The sequence below is a fragment of the Stereum hirsutum genome (genome assembly GCF_000264905.1).
Source record: "Stereum hirsutum FP-91666 SS1 unplaced genomic scaffold STEHIscaffold_6, whole genome shotgun sequence".
In the NCBI taxonomy this organism is placed as follows: domain Eukaryota; kingdom Fungi; phylum Basidiomycota; class Agaricomycetes; order Russulales; family Stereaceae; genus Stereum; species Stereum hirsutum.
Window position 1 is genome coordinate 733,499 of NW_006763136.1, and position 14,559 is coordinate 748,057.

Consider the following 14,559-nt stretch of genomic DNA (forward strand, 5'->3'; position numbering starts at 1 on the left):
ATGTGTATAACCTCCGGATCCGTGGCCGTGATTGTGACCATGAGCGTTGGCGCTGCTACTGGTTGAACTTCCGGCTCTCCTCCCAGGCGTCGACGAACTATGCGCGACGGCACTCGTGCTCGAAACCGGCACCAATAAATCACCAGGTCTCGCTTTCGCTTTCATAGGTTTCTTAGTAGTACTACTCCTCGACCCAGACCCGGACGGAGAAGAAGAAAAAGGCGAGAGTGGCGAGGTGAAAGACAAAAAAGGAGGTCAAAACCAGAGTCGATCGAGGAGCCAGATTTGGTTCGCACGGCACCAGATAACTTTGAAGTGATTGTGATATTGTAAGGAGCCGTGAGTTCGTGTAGAGACATGAGTCGGACGGTGCGAGCGTGCGTGTGTTGCGGGAGTATATGATGCAGGGCGGAGATGAGAAGGAAGAGCGCGCGCGCCGGCGAACTCGTGCAGTCTGCCAAACAAAGAGCCAAATACGCCGTCCCCGTGACCGTGCAACAAACGTAAACTTTCGCATTGCGGACAGATGTTTGTTTTGCTGTACCGTGACGTCCCTCCGCTGGGACCACCAACAGCAATATCGCTGCTCGCGCCTCAGGACTGGGGAGGTGTCTTCTTGCTTTTGATTGTCAGAATTCACGATGCCTTACTTGTCGCTTAAAGCTGTAGGCAGCACAGCCCGCGACTTCTGCATGCTTGAGAGAAATTACCTATCGCACATCAGAGTGTGTCGCCTCGCCACCGTCGTACTCACACTTATTCACTAACGAAAAATCAGCTTGCTCTTCTCCTGGTCCTAATCTCTGCAGCCGTTCTTCTGCAAACCCGGCTTTCAGGTCCAGATGAAGACTCAGAGTTCCGTCCAGGAAAGAGTATCGCATTGGCTTCTCTCGAAGTCGTTGCAGCCTTAGTCGTTGTAGCCGGAGGCTTCTGGCAGTACGACTCCTGTTTACGGGACATGAGAGCTCGCCGGGCCTTCCTTAACTCTACTACGTGAGCTCTTCGATGCCGCTCAATACAGCATGTATGTGCTGACTTGCAATGAAGGCCTCATCTCGCCGTCATGACAGTCGTCTCTGCTGTGGTGTTCGTGACATGCGTTGTCTTACTTGCCGATGACGGTGATATTGGCCAATATATAGCTACGAACTGACAGAATTGTGGCTTTGAAGATGCGTTCGTATTCACTGTTGTAGTATCGGCGTCTCGAATCATATACTTAGCTCACTTGCTATTCCACCCTCACAATGCTCCGTCGATATCACTAAGTACGAGATTCAGCGGTACTCCGTGAAGCCGGAAACTCAGAAAGCATTAGAGTAGAACTCGGGGACGGACTGAGACTCGGACGCAAAGAGCCACCGTGGCACTTTGCTTCCGTCTCGCCATGGACGCAAATATCGCGTGGTAAACACGTGGGACCCAACTACGCCTAATAGGGGCCCTCGATCAAACTTAACGCGCTCAACATCTCTCACATCTTTGTCTCTCTTCCGACGCACACTGCGTTAAAGCAGTCTTGGCCGACCCAAGGTAGACCATGGCGGATATTACATGCGCAAAGGCGGTGCGCATATAGATGTCGGTAAGAAGTTGTTTGCAGGGGTGGAAGAACTTAGACTTGAACGGCGCCGCGGCGGCACGTTGATGCCCCACATCAGCGACAAGTCGCGAGAGTCAGAGAGTCGAATAGTCCGAAGAAACTTCAATCGCGTTCATTCGTTCATTTATTCAAGATACATCAAAGCACAGTACGAAGCAAAACTGTTCTATGAGACCATCCAAGACCCAGTCCATCTTCCGAGAAATATTCGAGTTGCAGAAGGAAACGAGAATCAAGACTGTAATGTGATACGAGAAGGAGAGCGTGCACGGTCAGCAATGCCCCGACGTAAATCATGGAATGCTGTAGAGCCGGCTGGGATGGTGACCGGAGGGTATGTATACTCACCAGAGAAGGGCACTTCGGCACTTTCCCTGCACAGACGCTCATTGCCTGCAACGTCAAACAGCCTCTCCGATATGCGCGTCGACGCCGGATTCTTTCTGGCGGATCGCAGACTAGGATCGCCGGAGTGAAATGGAAAGGAAATTAGAACGAAAGAGAGCATAGTATGAAAACAAGATGTATGGACAGGCGTCGAGGAAAGACGAAGATAGCACTGACCATGATGTCCTGCTTCAATCGGTTTGCCTCACAAGCGGCCTCATAAATCTCGTAGGTCAAGATGAAGCGGTAATCAACAGAGAGAACGAGATAGGTCATGGAGTATGTTTTGATGTAGAGGATGCGGCGCTGATCATCGAGACTACGACCAAGGAACGTGAGCACAAATTCTCGCGTAAAACCAAGGAAATGGAGCAAGACTGCCCCGACACGTCTGCCACGAACCAGACCAGGCTAGCTAACATGAAGTGAACAGCGGGAAACATACCGTACAAAAGATGCCTCGAAAGCCGCCACATCAAGCTGCAGCTGCTTCGCCTTTCCACACGCCTTTCTCGCCTCCTTCAGCGTTTTCGCGAGCTTCTCCATCTGCGTGCGCGGCAGCGCCTTAGAACCAATCCTGAAGGCCACACCAAAGAAGGCCAGGGAGTTCATGAAGGAGCCAAAGTTGTTCGCGGCAGACATTTTTGCGATTAAAAGGGTAAGATGCTGGGGACGCTGTCGACGATCCGAGTACAGGACTCGCGGACGGCGGTGTATGGCGTGACTAGTCACGACTGTCACCGCACGTGTAGTGACGAGGTCTGTATGATCTGTGCTGTTGGGAGTGACCGTCGTCGAGAGCGATATAGGGGCGGCTTGAATGCCGATTGTCGAAAGACGTCGACGAGAGTTGAGCAAAATGAGTCTGTAGTGATGGTTGATAAGTCAGGATACATGAGTTTCGGTTTTCATTCACGCAGGGACAGCGTGCACGGCGAAAAGTTAGATGGCAGTGTTGAATAAAAATGAAGGATGAACGCACCATGACCGATAAATCTTTGTAGGACGACGACTGATGATAAACCGAAGGACCAAACCTGGAACTATTAGACAATAGCCTGCCCCGGCCTAAAACCGAGAAACTTCGAAGGTATAATCGTCTGCTTCGGAACCCGATGCTCTACGTAGTCGAAAGACATATTCCTTTCACCAGATACATGAAAGCCGGATCATGGGAATTGTTGCATCAATATTAATGCGGCAGCACTCACAGTGCTCTACGAAAGATAAGCATGAGCGACGCATAGTGAAGAATGAGACGACTCAACTGAAGGTGGGCAGCATTTAAGCAGTTGCAACGACCTGGAGGAGCGATGGCGACGGCAATGATCAAGGCGTGGGTCGTTCGCGGCCAAGCCATCCGAGAGAGAGTAGACGGTGACGCTAGATGGGAAGGAGTGGGAGGAGGAGGGACTTCAAGAAGTTTCAAGCGAGGAAAGACAGAAGATGAAATGGTGGTGGGAGGGACAGGCGGGTCGGTCGCTGTGGTGGGCGATACTTTGGGCGATTTGGTCTTGCAAGCTGGGGCACGGAGCCGGCGGGGCGGCGCGCATACGATGCGCGCTAATTCATGCCGTTGAATGACCTTCCTGACGACAATCCGAGAGAATTCGAGCGCGCCCCGCCGGCTCCGTACCCACCCCACTGCAGCTTGCAATTGCCATTCCGCCCCAAGACCAAATCGCCCAAAGTATCGCCCACCACAGCGACCGACCCGCCTGTCCCTCCCACCACCATTCCATCTTCTGTCTTTCCTTGCTTCAAACTACTTGAAGCCTCTCCTCCTCCCACTCCTCCTTCCCATCTGGCGTCACCGTCTACTCTCTCGGATGGCTTGGCCGCGAACGACCCACGCCTTGATCATTGCCGTCGCCACCGTCCTCCCAAGTGAAGTTCACCCAACTCAGTTCTTGAAGTTGTTCCAGGACTCCACCCTTTCGATGCTCTACGACTTAGAGCGATTCCTCGTTCCGTATCACCTTTCTGTTGGAGATGTGCGTCATCGACCAATCGTGGGCTCGAGTAGGCACAAAACCTCAACATAAATTCGCGGAAGGTACGTGCTCCTGCGGTTTCAAAAGTTTCCCTGCATTCCTTCATGAACATCATGGGCTGTAGTCCTTTACCCCCACCTTGCTTAGAAACCGTCTATCTCCGTTACAATTGTAATACGTACGAGGAGTCCTCTATCATCCGTACGTTCAACACTCCGATCTTCGAACCCTGCCACATCGCATGACTTATTCTCCTGATGCCAACGATAGCCGTACCCCGTTGCTGCCGTGCTCGTCCTGCTAACGTCTATACTGCCTATACAACCCTGCGCTAGGTCATCAGTGGCATCACACTGGCGCCCTTGTCGCTTGGTTCTCGGTCTTGGTCTTGGTCACCTTGAATAGGTCTTCTCGTTTACCTCTCTCGCTTGTGGGAATCTTGCGCACAATGCCGCCTTGTACACGTGGCTATTGTTACCGATTGCAGAAACCTCGCGAGGTCGATACCTGTATTTTTGCCGTCATTTTTCACGATTTTATTCCCTGCGTTATGGCCGCCGCCGACAACTTTGGTATCTTTATAAATGCTCTAACTTTCGTCGATCTTATCTTCTGGATCATCGGTTACGTTCGTCCGGGGGAGCAGCTCAAGGTGCTCGAAGATCTCCTCGCGGACGCTGAAGACGAGCTCGACAGGGCGATGAGATTGTGGATGGACTCTGACACTGTGGCTCTGGGAGATCGCTTGCAGAGGTACTTTTTAGATAAAACTTGTTTTCCGTACATCTAGAACTCAGTCTCCAGCTGCCGTTGTCATTCGGCTAACTTTTGTCTTTTTTGGCGCCGTCTCACCTTACCCGCAGGCTCAGAGGCCAGAACCGAGATATCTTTCAGCGTATCGAGAATGAGAGAAGTTTGTATGGGGAAGCGTCAAACGTATTATCTGGCGTGAACTGGAACATATTTTGCTTGACCAAGGAGTTGAGGATCCTGATCTTGGATATCATGGTACGCCGTAATCACTTGTGTCGAGCTCCTCCCTCGTGTACCATCTGTTGAGCAACGTGTCGTGTCTGAACGGAATTTTTATGATCATCCCCTTCTTTATATGTTCAGGTCACCGTCGAGACTTTTAAAGCCAGTGTCGCTGCCGTTACCGCCAGTGGCGGCACTGAGCAGGATGCACAAACGCAGGCGTCCGCGAGTTCCGCTGTTTAACAGCCATTATCGATGTCTCCACTTGCACTGGGTACGTCAATCCTCCTCTTCGTGTGATACGGCCAAGAATCACTTATCATGACTTCCAGTCTTTCACCAGTCTCGTCCAACAAGTCTCGCTCTCCCATTGCTTTCCTCTGCTCTGAAGTCTCATTGATGTGAATGGACAATTCCTAAGACCTGTACATCTGCTATGTTTCCTGCTGTTATCTTCGCTATCCGCGCTGTTCTGTCCTACCTGCTTTCGCAATCAATCATCGTTTCGTGCCTCCTCTTCCTAGGCACAAGTTGGCCTCGAGAACTTCGCAGCTGGTCCTTCGTGGGAAGCCCGCACAGGCTGTGCTCTAGTTTGCACAAGTTTGCGGAAGGCTGTACATCTCGCTCCTTCGCTCGCTCATGATCTCCTGTGGCTCAGATATAAGTAGTCATGCACTCGGGGGCTAAAGTTCAAGTTAGCGGTGATGTGTGAAGATGCAGTAGTTGGTCGACTTGGTTTTCTTGCTTCCACCCTCCGTAAATGGCTATGCAAGTTCCGAGAAGGATGAGTGTAAGTGTCTCGCACGCGATTCGGCGCTACTGTGATTCTGTCCGCGGACAGAACGCCACACGAACGCCATTTTCTTGCCATTTGGTCTCCTACCATCCTCCTTAGCTTCAGCTTCGGATAACGTGGAGTATGGTGTTTGGGTCGGTGGCTTGCCAGCTGGAGGTGAGTTTGGTATGAACCTCGCTGTCAGCGCGTTGATTTATGAGTTTTGGTATAGCCTCCTGGTTGGACGAAGTCGTACCGATGGAGTCAATGTGTGTAGACTCGTCGGGAGCTCAGTGGACATGGTACGGTATCACGAAGTGAGTACCCCGTCCCTCTTGCTGATCACGGCGCATTAGGGTATCCGAACGTCGCCTTTTAACAGCAGCTTTCGGGTTTCTGACGTTCAAAGTATTCTCGGTGATCGCTGAAAGGGGATTGAGACTGCGATGAATTCATAGTCACGAGCTCTCGCTTCTGACCTACAAGAGTTGAATGCCCGGTGATGGGGGTCTGAAAGTAGTCGCATTCGTCCGATGATGACCATGCTTTAGACTGGATTCCCAGATGTTCTCGCACGTAGGTCTGATGGACCGTACGCAATTTTTGTAGAGCGTTCGTGCTCATATTTTAGTTGAGCGTCATCACACTGAAGCAACCGGGCCAGAGGGCAGGTGCATTCAGAGCGTATAAGAGGCCTCCTCCCCATGTTCGAAAGTGCACTCCATCCCCAACAACCGCCCACCTTCAACATGTTCAATATCCTGCGGTATGTCATACCGCCTTTCACCTGTCTTTCCCCCATGTCACTGAAGGCAGCTTGAAGCGTTCTCGCTTACACCTGTGCCATGGTCCCACTGGCTGCGAGCTTCATCCTGGACACGCCCGCTAGCACAATCACCTCCGGGGAAGAAGTAACCATCACCTTCACCAAGCAGCTCGGCGACCCCAAGAGGTTTACTCTCGAGCTCGTAAACACCGATTTGCATTCGGCTTTCGCCATTGCGAACGACGTCTCGACGTCTGCTGGGGAGATCATCATTGCTCTTCCTATCGTTGCCGCTAGGTGAGCTCTTTTTCAGTTGAAACGTTCTGTCGACAAGGTGAGCAACGTGACTGACTTGTGCGTCGCTGATGTAGTGACGACTATGCACTCCGAGCTGTTAGCATCAGGTGAGCTGCTATGACTGTTTCTATTCTCCCTAATGTTTTCTCAATGTCATTCACACACGATGTTCTGCACTGCCAGCGACATCGACGTGATATACGCTTTAACCGCGATCTTCACTATATTGGCCGACTAGCAGCAAGCCCGTGCTACGCACGGGGCTAGCAGAGGAACTACTTGAGTGGAAATGAAAGCTTGACGACAAAAAACCTGAAGGGTCTTCCTCGAACTCCGGGTCGAGGCGCTATCGCGCCTCGCCCCTCCGTTCTCCAAAAGACCCCCCAGTGTTACATTCCCGCAGGCTGGCAAAGCATCCTATTTGGCATGAGAATCCCGTGGAGACAGGATTTCACACCCACAATAGCGCACCATGAATGGAGTCCTAATAAGTAACTTACTTTGACTGCCATGCAGAGTGAAGGCCCGCCGCATGCCCGCCACAGCGCATCCGCTACCTTACAACGTTGAGAAGTGGATGCCAACAGACGAAAACTCCACCTCAAAAGCTGCCGCCTAATGTGTCAACGTCGACCGTGGCACGCATCCGCGCAGCGGCTCTGCAACGAACCTTCGAGAGCCTTATGGTGGCGCTGGGCCACAGACTTAGTCAGCTGATGAAGCCCCGCCGGCTTGGCTAGCCAATCATTTATCGAGCAGGTTTGTCTTTATGTTTGTCTGCGTACTGTAGTATAATAGACTAGCAGCAAGCCCGTGCTACGCACGCGGCTAGCAGAGGAACCGCTTGAGTAAAGTTGAAAGCTTGACGAGGAAAAACTGAGGCTCTTCCTAGAACTCCGGGTCGAGGCGCTATCGCGCCTCGACCCTTCGTTCTCCAGAAGACCTTCCAGTTCTACTTTCTCCCAGTTCCAGCTGAGGGAGTAAACAAGATGTTAGTACACCCTCCCCATGCACGAACCTCGAGCTCGAAGCTATTACAAGCTGCAGAACGACGTTGCGAGTGCGATGATTTCAGCTAGATATCCGATGTCCTAAACTTTGGAGAGCTGTGGAGGTGACACCCGCTTCATGACCACCTTGAAACCCGCCTGGCCTGACAGTACCAAGTATAGTTTTGCCTCAGGCATGCCGCCATGACCTCTGTCGTACAGTAGAAGCAACCAGTCTGTGCATTACCGCGGGTCTTTCAATATCCTCTGCCTCAGGAGATGCTTACGTCTGAGACCGTCAACCATCCCGAAAAGTTGTACTGGAGCTGACAGTATTGAATGAACTGCAATCCAGCGGTATGAATGAACCCCATACTCGCTCTGAGACTTGTCTGGAAGCCAAGAGATGAGCACAAGTATCGGAACATGACCGTCGGGGAACTTTCGAGAGCGACGGAACAAGTGCACGTGTACGTGGCAGTGCAAGTTCGGACCCGGCCGAGGCGCCCCAGCCAATCGGATTGCGTCTTTGTCGTTTGTGTCCGCGCTGTAGTATACTGTACCATTTCGATCGGATGCCATGGTCACACGTCACAGACCCCCCATGGCATAAGGTCTGAGTATCGCAATAATTTTCTTTCGCTTTTTCGGATTTTCAAAGTCGTGTCACACGAGAAATCTCATGGCATCCGATCGAAATGGTACAGTAGTAGATTGAAGCGCCTCTGTGGCGCGAGCTATCCAAGGAAATATGTTGGCTGTAGTTGTGAACTTGAAGGCACTGCATGAATGAAGATGATAATCCCTCGATTCGGATCCTGTGCATGGCTCGGCGTGGTCGACCCTTTGACCTGCTATAGTAGCATCACGAAGTCCACAATTTCGTTCCAAGTACCTAGATATACATGGAGTTCGTGAGACGTCACAAACCTCTAAGAATGCCGTTCACGCCCCAATCACATCAGCCAACTGCGTTTTCGGAATCGCCGCATCGAATGCCAATCGCTCCAACCTCGTATGTGTAGCCTGCTCATACGCGAACGCATAGCTAATGAGCTGGAACTCGCTGAAGGCGGTGCCCATGAAGGCGAGGCCGAATGGAAGGCCTGGCGCCGTACCGATGACGGGATCTGCAGCGGACGCATTCACGTTGGCGGGTTGAAAGCCAAGGGGAACTGGTCGCAGGCAGTCAAATGTTAGTTAGTAGAAATATGGCGGAGGAGATAAAGGCGCTTATACCGGTAACGATAGGATATCCAGCGATAGCAGCAGGCCCAGAGGTAAATCCTGTCGGTCGGGAGCATGCATTAGTAGTGAATTGTAGGCTAGAGATATGCGGGAAAGGTTACGCTTACCGTCTGTAGGAAGAAGAATGGCATCTAATCCAAACATTTGAAGTGTGGCGTCGATGCCTCTTGTACGGCCAAGGTCGTGATCGGCGTCAAGAGCGGCGAAGTAGGCAGCGTCCATCGTCGTGTTTTCACAAGCGATGAACCTGTGGTATAACACGAGAAAAGGTCAAATTAATGATGCACATATACCTGGAAGACCTTCACGAACTCGGACTGGTCTGTCCAGAAGGGCTCAGGCAATTCTTCTGCTGCATGTGCAGAATTGAAGGCGATCAAATCCGCGAGATCAGTGACGTTCGTCGGGACCTACAACGTCACATCATATGGCAATTCAGCAAGATTATATTTGACACTTGAAAACGAAACAGACCTCCAAGAGTCCATCAATGTAGTTCTTCACGTCGACCTGTTCGCCGGCGCCACATCCATTAGTCTCTCGCCACACTACACACGCCACCTGATCCTGCGGCACAATCTTGGACGCACCTTGAAATCTGCATCCAACACAGTGGTCTCATTATTACTGTCCAACATCTCTTGTGCATCAGGGAACTCCGCCGGGTCCACGACCTCTGCGCCCAAAGCCCTGATAATCCTAATACTCGCATTGAACGCAGCGATGATATTCTGGTCGTTTCCTGTGAAGAGCCTCGGGACGCCGAGTCGCACACCCTTGAGAGCATTAGGATCAAGTGCGAGAGTGAAATTGGGGAGAGGAGTGGGTTGGGCGAGGGTGAAGTTGTCGAGGGGATCGGGGCCGGCTATGATGTTGAGGATCTGGGCTGCGTCGGTGACGGAGCGGGCCATAGGGCCAACGGTGTCTTGGTTGATGGATATAGGGATGACTAGATCAAAACGTCGTGTTAAAGAGCATGGACCAGCGACACGGAGGGAGACAAATGACATAGTTTGAACATGCATACCTCCTGCACGCGAAGTCAGACCAACTGTGGGCTTGATCCCTACCAAATTATTCCTGCTACTTGGACTAACAATCGAACCGTCTGTCTCACTACCGAGTGCTGCGGTCGTGAGTCCTATAGACGTAGAAACACCGCTTCCAGAGGAAGAACCCGAAGGGTCGCAGAGGGGAAAGTAGGCGCAGGAAGTTTGGCCACCTCGTCCAGAAAACCCATTCGGGACGTTACCGCGGAAGTTTGCCCATTCAGAGCTGGTCAAATAAAGTTAGTCAATGTTTCTGTCCGAATTCAGTGCATATCACAGCTGGAGGACTCACAGATTGGCTTTCCCAAGAAGGATTGCTCCTGCTGCTCGAAGTTTGGCCGCCACTGTGGCGTCGCGCGGAACGATTGAGCCAAGGAGAGCGAATGATCCTGTTGTGCAGAAGCTATGTCAGACTTATTCCTCTACAAACGCACAGATGTTACATGCCTGCAGTGGTATTCATCCCTGCCAAAGATGATATCATGAGCTCGAACAATGCAATATCGCACCTCAGGCGCTGCTGTCTCACCATCACTAGCCTGGGTCGCAATATTGTCCTTCAAGAGAATTGGAATGCCGTGCAGTGGGGTTCGAATAGTCCCATTAGCTCTCTCAGCATCGAGGGCTGCGGCTTGGGCTAATGCACTTGGGTTCATTTCGATGATGGCGTTGAGCATAGGTCCTTGGTGATTCACTTCATTGATCCGTGCGAAATACGCCTGTTATACACGCAATGTCAGGCAACTACCAGGAACCGATGAATAGATGGATAGACGTACAGTGACCAGATCAACGCTGGTGAAGAGCCCTTGCTCCAGTCCGGACTGCAGCTCGGCTATGGACGCCTCGTAGAGGTCCGGTAAGGTGGCATTGGAAGCCAGGCGTCTTGTTGGTGAAACTATTCGCCTTGGGTCAGGTGGGAGTGTCGTCCCGTCGATGATGCCCCTACCGGCATTCCCGAGCGCAAACTGATAGATGAAGGCGAGCAAGCAGACCAAGAAAAAGTGGATCCCGTATTTCTGCATCGTAGCACTCAGCATACAGCTCGCGAGGAAGTGACCACGAAGTTCATGAGCGAGAATCCAGACTCCGCGACATCATATACGGAGTATTTATTAGCATCGTTATCTATGTCTGCTCCTGTCTGCTCCCGCAAACGCGTCCATGCGCATAATGATGGCATGTACGACTGGTGAGAAACAGGCGACGAATGTCTGAAGTGATGAGAAGCTATCTATTTTCGAAGGGATGCTACCCACGGGGGATGCAGTACCGCAATTCCTAGAAGACGGTATACGACACCTGTGTGTGATGCGGGGCGCCGTTTACCCAGTCGCGAAGACGAAGATGAGACGGTCTTGGGCACATGATGGGATAGAGATAGCAGAATTGTGGACTGGAAACAGAAGAACCGCACAGGCTTGGAGTTGGTCGAGCAGCGACTCGCAGCGTTGAGTTGATACACGAGTCTTTCACCTGCGATGTTGAATCCTGAAAACAACAACGATGGGGAATTTGGTGTATTGACCCAAGAAAAAGTTGTGGTGTATATCTTCAGCGATTCAGCACCAGTGTCCCTCTCGATGGGGTGGTAATGCCAAAAGATCGACGTTGTGGTAGGGGACAGTGTGGCGGTACCGGTGTGGCGCATCAGGGCGGATCGGAAGATTCCAGCATTTCAAAATGGCGTAGCCCTCTCCAGCCAACTCGAACAGAGTCCCCACGACCTACTTCTCTTGACCGAGCGATTCTTGTCTTCCAGCTTTCAGAACATATCTAGTCTTATTTGCGTTGAGTACTCACTCAACCATGACAAAACACAGCAAGAATAACACTGCGTCATCTATATTCTCGTATGCCGAGTACAAGAAGCTCGACTATGGCACGAAACGCGTACGTCGTCAAGAATCTATATCTAATGACCGAAGTTGATATGTAGTGACCCCGACAGCAACGTCTAGGAAATGAATCTATGCGTCGCTTTGATGCATGCGCTCTCTGTTTGAACCGCGCTCGTGATCCAGTCGCATGTCAAGACGGTCACTTATTCTGCAAGGAATGCATATATACGGACCTTCGTACGCCTCCTTGCCCCATCGCTCTTCTTTATGAAACTGAAACCTGCCCTGTACTCTGTATTTTTTCTTCACATGAACCTCAACGAGACCAGTCAGCCAGAAGAAAGACATCAAGCGCCAGAAGGACCGCCTCGAAGCTTTGAAGAAGGAGGCGGAGGCGGAGAAGGCTAGAGCAAAGGAGGCAGCCAGGGAACGTGTGCTGGCAGACTTTGAAAGAGGGCAGCTAGGTCTCGGAGCCAACGTCAGTGGAAGTGTCATCAGCACGTCGTCTTCAGAAGGTGCGTCCATCTCTTCGTCTTGAGGCGCCTTCGTCATACGATAGTTTGGGCGCGAGGTTGGAGAGCCGTCGTTCCCAGTATGAACGCGGCTTTCTCTCGGTCCTATACTTTTTGGCAGTGATGGTTGAACCGTGTGGAAGGTCTACCTAGTCATGGCGGATTACCTACGCCACAGTGGCGCCTCCCAGGCTGGGTGTTGACACATGCCGTTTCTCCTTCGACTTCCGTTTGTTCAATTTGTGGGCTGAAAGCTAATATATATGTTCTAGCCCGTGGCACAAAGCGCAAATTCTCCTTCGACACTTCGCTAGCAGAGCAGAAAGCCCTCGAAGCGGAAGAAGACGCCCTTCGTCAGATAGAACGCGAGCAGGCCCTGGCACTCAAGTCTAAACTGCCCGACTTCTGGCTTCCGTCGTTAACGCCAACATATTCCTCGAGTGGCCCTCCTATAAGCCTGGATGATGTGAAGGTAGTGACGACTTGCAGGGGTGGAGTGCAGTCACATCCACTTGCGTAAGAACATCGTCCCATTCTCTCGTAAGAATATCAACTGATGTCGTCGATGCTCTTTGCGATCGTAGGTTGAAGAACCTGGTACCAGTATCTTTCGCAAAACCCAATACAACTTCTGTCGTACCGTCGACACCGGCAAGCGAAGACTCCACGCCCACAAAATCCCTGAAAGAGCGAGAAGAGGAAGAGAACCCAATCTGTCCGTCATGCAAGAAGCAGCTGTCAAATAGCGTTCGGATATTCCGTACGTTCTCTTCACTTCCCCACAGCTCGAGCTGTTGACATGACCTCAAAGAGACTGACCTTGGAGAATAGTGTCGAAGCCGTGTGGACATGTGACATGCAAGACTTGTTTCGATACCCTGGTCAAGCCTGCGAAGCAGTGCGTCGTGTGCGATAAGGAGCTGAAGGTCGAGAAAGAGATAGTGGAACTGAAGAGGGAAGGTACGTCTCGTTCACTTTGTCATACATCTGTTGCGGCTTGAACCACTCATTCATCTTCGGTATACAGGAACGGGTTTTGCTGGCGGAGGTCTGGCAGAGACGTCCAAGTCCGGGATCGCCTTTCAAGGTTGAGGGCGTACGGTTCTTTGAACTTGTTCTTATCATGCAGCAGTCATTGTATGACACGGTGCTGTTGATCCATTTGTATGGACGATATCTTGCTATGCACCATTGCACGCCGCAAATATGTGCCAGAGTCTGCCACAGTCAACTCGCAAGATCCACGACATGGTCTAATCAAGATAAATATCACGATACACAGGGACTTCTGACCGAGGACAAACCACAAGCCACCAGCATACCTCAGCACTTCCTAGTGAGTATCCTCTCCTTTTTGTACTATCATTCTGCAGCGTACAGCAAATCTGCAGCATGTCAAAAATATTCTCTTGTTGGGAGATCCCAATAGGCGGGGTGATGCTGTCGGTGTAGGTTTTCATGCCCTCACCGTGAGGTCAGGGAAGCTCGTGGCAGCTGTTTACCCCTAGGATTATCCTCATATCGCGTTCAATGGACCCCATGGCTGAAGCTTGGGGCCCAACCTGGGAATGCATAGTGGATGATGGTGTAGTCGAAGCTTTGTGTGGGTCCATCCTGCTTCTCTAACAGATCGGGCCAGCAACAAGGTTGCTGAACGCCGAACGTAGGCCATTACGATCAGGTTTACTTCTTTCGACGTATTTGCGCATGCTGCCGCGGCTTGAACCAGATATGACCGGTACAAATCCGTAAATGGCAGTAGATGGCAGGCCTGTAGTATGTTTAACGAACAGGGCAGTCTCCCCGCCCTAATGGTGGCCAGAACAGGGATGTATCACACTAATCATCAACCATATGGCACCTACTGTCGTACTCTCTATAATCCTAGAACCGGTCCTCGTCTCAGACAACGCCGCCTCCACCTCCGGACAAACTCATCCGATCGCATCACACGTCGAGTCATGGAATCCGTGTCAATGATATATCGGACCGCTCAGTATGATTCGTATTTGGATACATCCCTTGTTCGAATGATCTACCGACCGCGTTCCTCTTCTCTGTTCTGGCGAACATCAAACAGGTCGAAAGGGTCTTCGTCCTACTCAACATGGAGGCTCCCTATC

The 14,559-nt window shown here is 51.4% G+C and overlaps 6 protein-coding genes across 6 annotated transcripts; 4 read left to right on the top strand and 2 right to left on the bottom strand.

The window, feature by feature from the left end:
* The first annotated feature begins 558 nt into the window (after positions 1-558).
* On the top strand, positions 559-1,234 carry STEHIDRAFT_120904 (uncharacterized protein). Its single transcript, XM_007303435.1, has 3 exons — positions 559-725; positions 779-993; positions 1,048-1,234. Exons 1-3 carry the CDS (start codon positions 642-644, stop codon positions 1,151-1,153), a joined length of 405 nt encoding a protein of 134 aa, XP_007303497.1. The 5' UTR covers positions 559-641; the 3' UTR covers positions 1,154-1,234.
* A 490-nt stretch (positions 1,235-1,724) lies between these two features.
* STEHIDRAFT_120906 (uncharacterized protein) lies at positions 1,725-3,410 on the bottom strand. The gene is made up of 5 exons (XM_007303436.1): positions 2,973-3,410; positions 2,436-2,855; positions 2,168-2,309; positions 1,952-2,061; positions 1,725-1,841 (listed from the first exon to the last, which is right to left on the bottom strand). Exons 2-4 carry the CDS (start codon positions 2,630-2,632, stop codon positions 2,005-2,007), a joined length of 396 nt encoding a protein of 131 aa, XP_007303498.1. The 5' UTR covers positions 2,633-2,855; positions 2,973-3,410; the 3' UTR covers positions 1,725-1,841; positions 1,952-2,004.
* Positions 3,411-4,534: 1,124 nt separating this feature from the next.
* Positions 4,535-5,202, top strand: STEHIDRAFT_156193 (uncharacterized protein; the record flags this gene model as incomplete). Its single annotated transcript, XM_007303437.1, has 3 exons — positions 4,535-4,737; positions 4,848-4,992; positions 5,101-5,202. The coding sequence occupies 3 exons, from the start codon at positions 4,535-4,537 to the stop codon at positions 5,200-5,202; spliced, it is 450 nt and encodes a 149-aa protein (XP_007303499.1).
* Positions 5,203-6,438: 1,236 nt separating this feature from the next.
* Positions 6,439-7,035, top strand: STEHIDRAFT_156194 (uncharacterized protein; the record flags this gene model as incomplete). The annotated part of the gene is made up of 4 exons (XM_007303438.1): positions 6,439-6,500; positions 6,558-6,797; positions 6,872-6,904; positions 6,981-7,035. 4 exons carry the CDS (start codon positions 6,439-6,441, stop codon positions 7,033-7,035), a joined length of 390 nt encoding a protein of 129 aa, XP_007303500.1.
* A 1,696-nt stretch (positions 7,036-8,731) lies between these two features.
* Positions 8,732-11,108, bottom strand: STEHIDRAFT_110482 (amidase signature enzyme; the record flags this gene model as incomplete). Its single annotated transcript, XM_007303439.1, has 10 exons — positions 8,732-8,961; positions 9,026-9,073; positions 9,142-9,281; positions 9,347-9,444; positions 9,509-9,544; positions 9,625-9,983; positions 10,062-10,309; positions 10,376-10,472; positions 10,613-10,802; positions 10,863-11,108. 10 exons carry the CDS (start codon positions 11,106-11,108, stop codon positions 8,732-8,734), a joined length of 1,692 nt encoding a protein of 563 aa, XP_007303501.1.
* Positions 11,109-11,824: 716 nt separating this feature from the next.
* On the top strand, positions 11,825-13,637 carry STEHIDRAFT_96232 (uncharacterized protein). Its single transcript, XM_007303440.1, has 7 exons — positions 11,825-11,976; positions 12,035-12,161; positions 12,254-12,439; positions 12,709-12,952; positions 13,021-13,196; positions 13,268-13,396; positions 13,464-13,637. Exons 1-7 carry the CDS (start codon positions 11,893-11,895, stop codon positions 13,526-13,528), a joined length of 1,011 nt encoding a protein of 336 aa, XP_007303502.1. The 5' UTR covers positions 11,825-11,892; the 3' UTR covers positions 13,529-13,637.
* Positions 13,638-14,559: the final 922 nt, after the last annotated feature.

Excerpts from the sequence above, each read along its gene's own strand:
- STEHIDRAFT_120906 (XM_007303436.1), bottom strand. The coding sequence starts at position 2,632 with ATGTCTGCCGCGAACAACTTTGGCTCCTTCATGAACTCCCTGGCCTTC. Across the intron at positions 2,310-2,435 it reads TTCGAGGCATCTTTTGTACG|TCTCGATGATCAGCGCCGCA; the intron begins GTATGTTTCCCG and ends CCTTGGTCGTAG. Across the intron at positions 2,062-2,167 it reads GATTGAAGCAGGACATCATG|TCTGCGATCCGCCAGAAAGA; the intron begins GTCAGTGCTATC and ends CGGCGATCCTAG.
- STEHIDRAFT_120904 (XM_007303435.1), top strand. The coding sequence starts at position 642 with ATGCCTTACTTGTCGCTTAAAGCTGTAGGCAGCACAGCCCGCGACTTC. Across the intron at positions 726-778 it reads ATTACCTATCGCACATCAGA|CTTGCTCTTCTCCTGGTCCT; the intron begins GTGTGTCGCCTC and ends ACGAAAAATCAG. Across the intron at positions 994-1,047 it reads GCCTTCCTTAACTCTACTAC|GCCTCATCTCGCCGTCATGA; the intron begins GTGAGCTCTTCG and ends CTTGCAATGAAG.
- STEHIDRAFT_96232 (XM_007303440.1), top strand. The coding sequence starts at position 11,893 with ATGACAAAACACAGCAAGAATAACACTGCGTCATCTATATTCTCGTAT. Across the intron at positions 12,953-13,020 it reads GTGCAGTCACATCCACTTGC|GTTGAAGAACCTGGTACCAG; the intron begins GTAAGAACATCG and ends TTGCGATCGTAG. Across the intron at positions 13,197-13,267 it reads AAATAGCGTTCGGATATTCC|TGTCGAAGCCGTGTGGACAT; the intron begins GTACGTTCTCTT and ends CTTGGAGAATAG.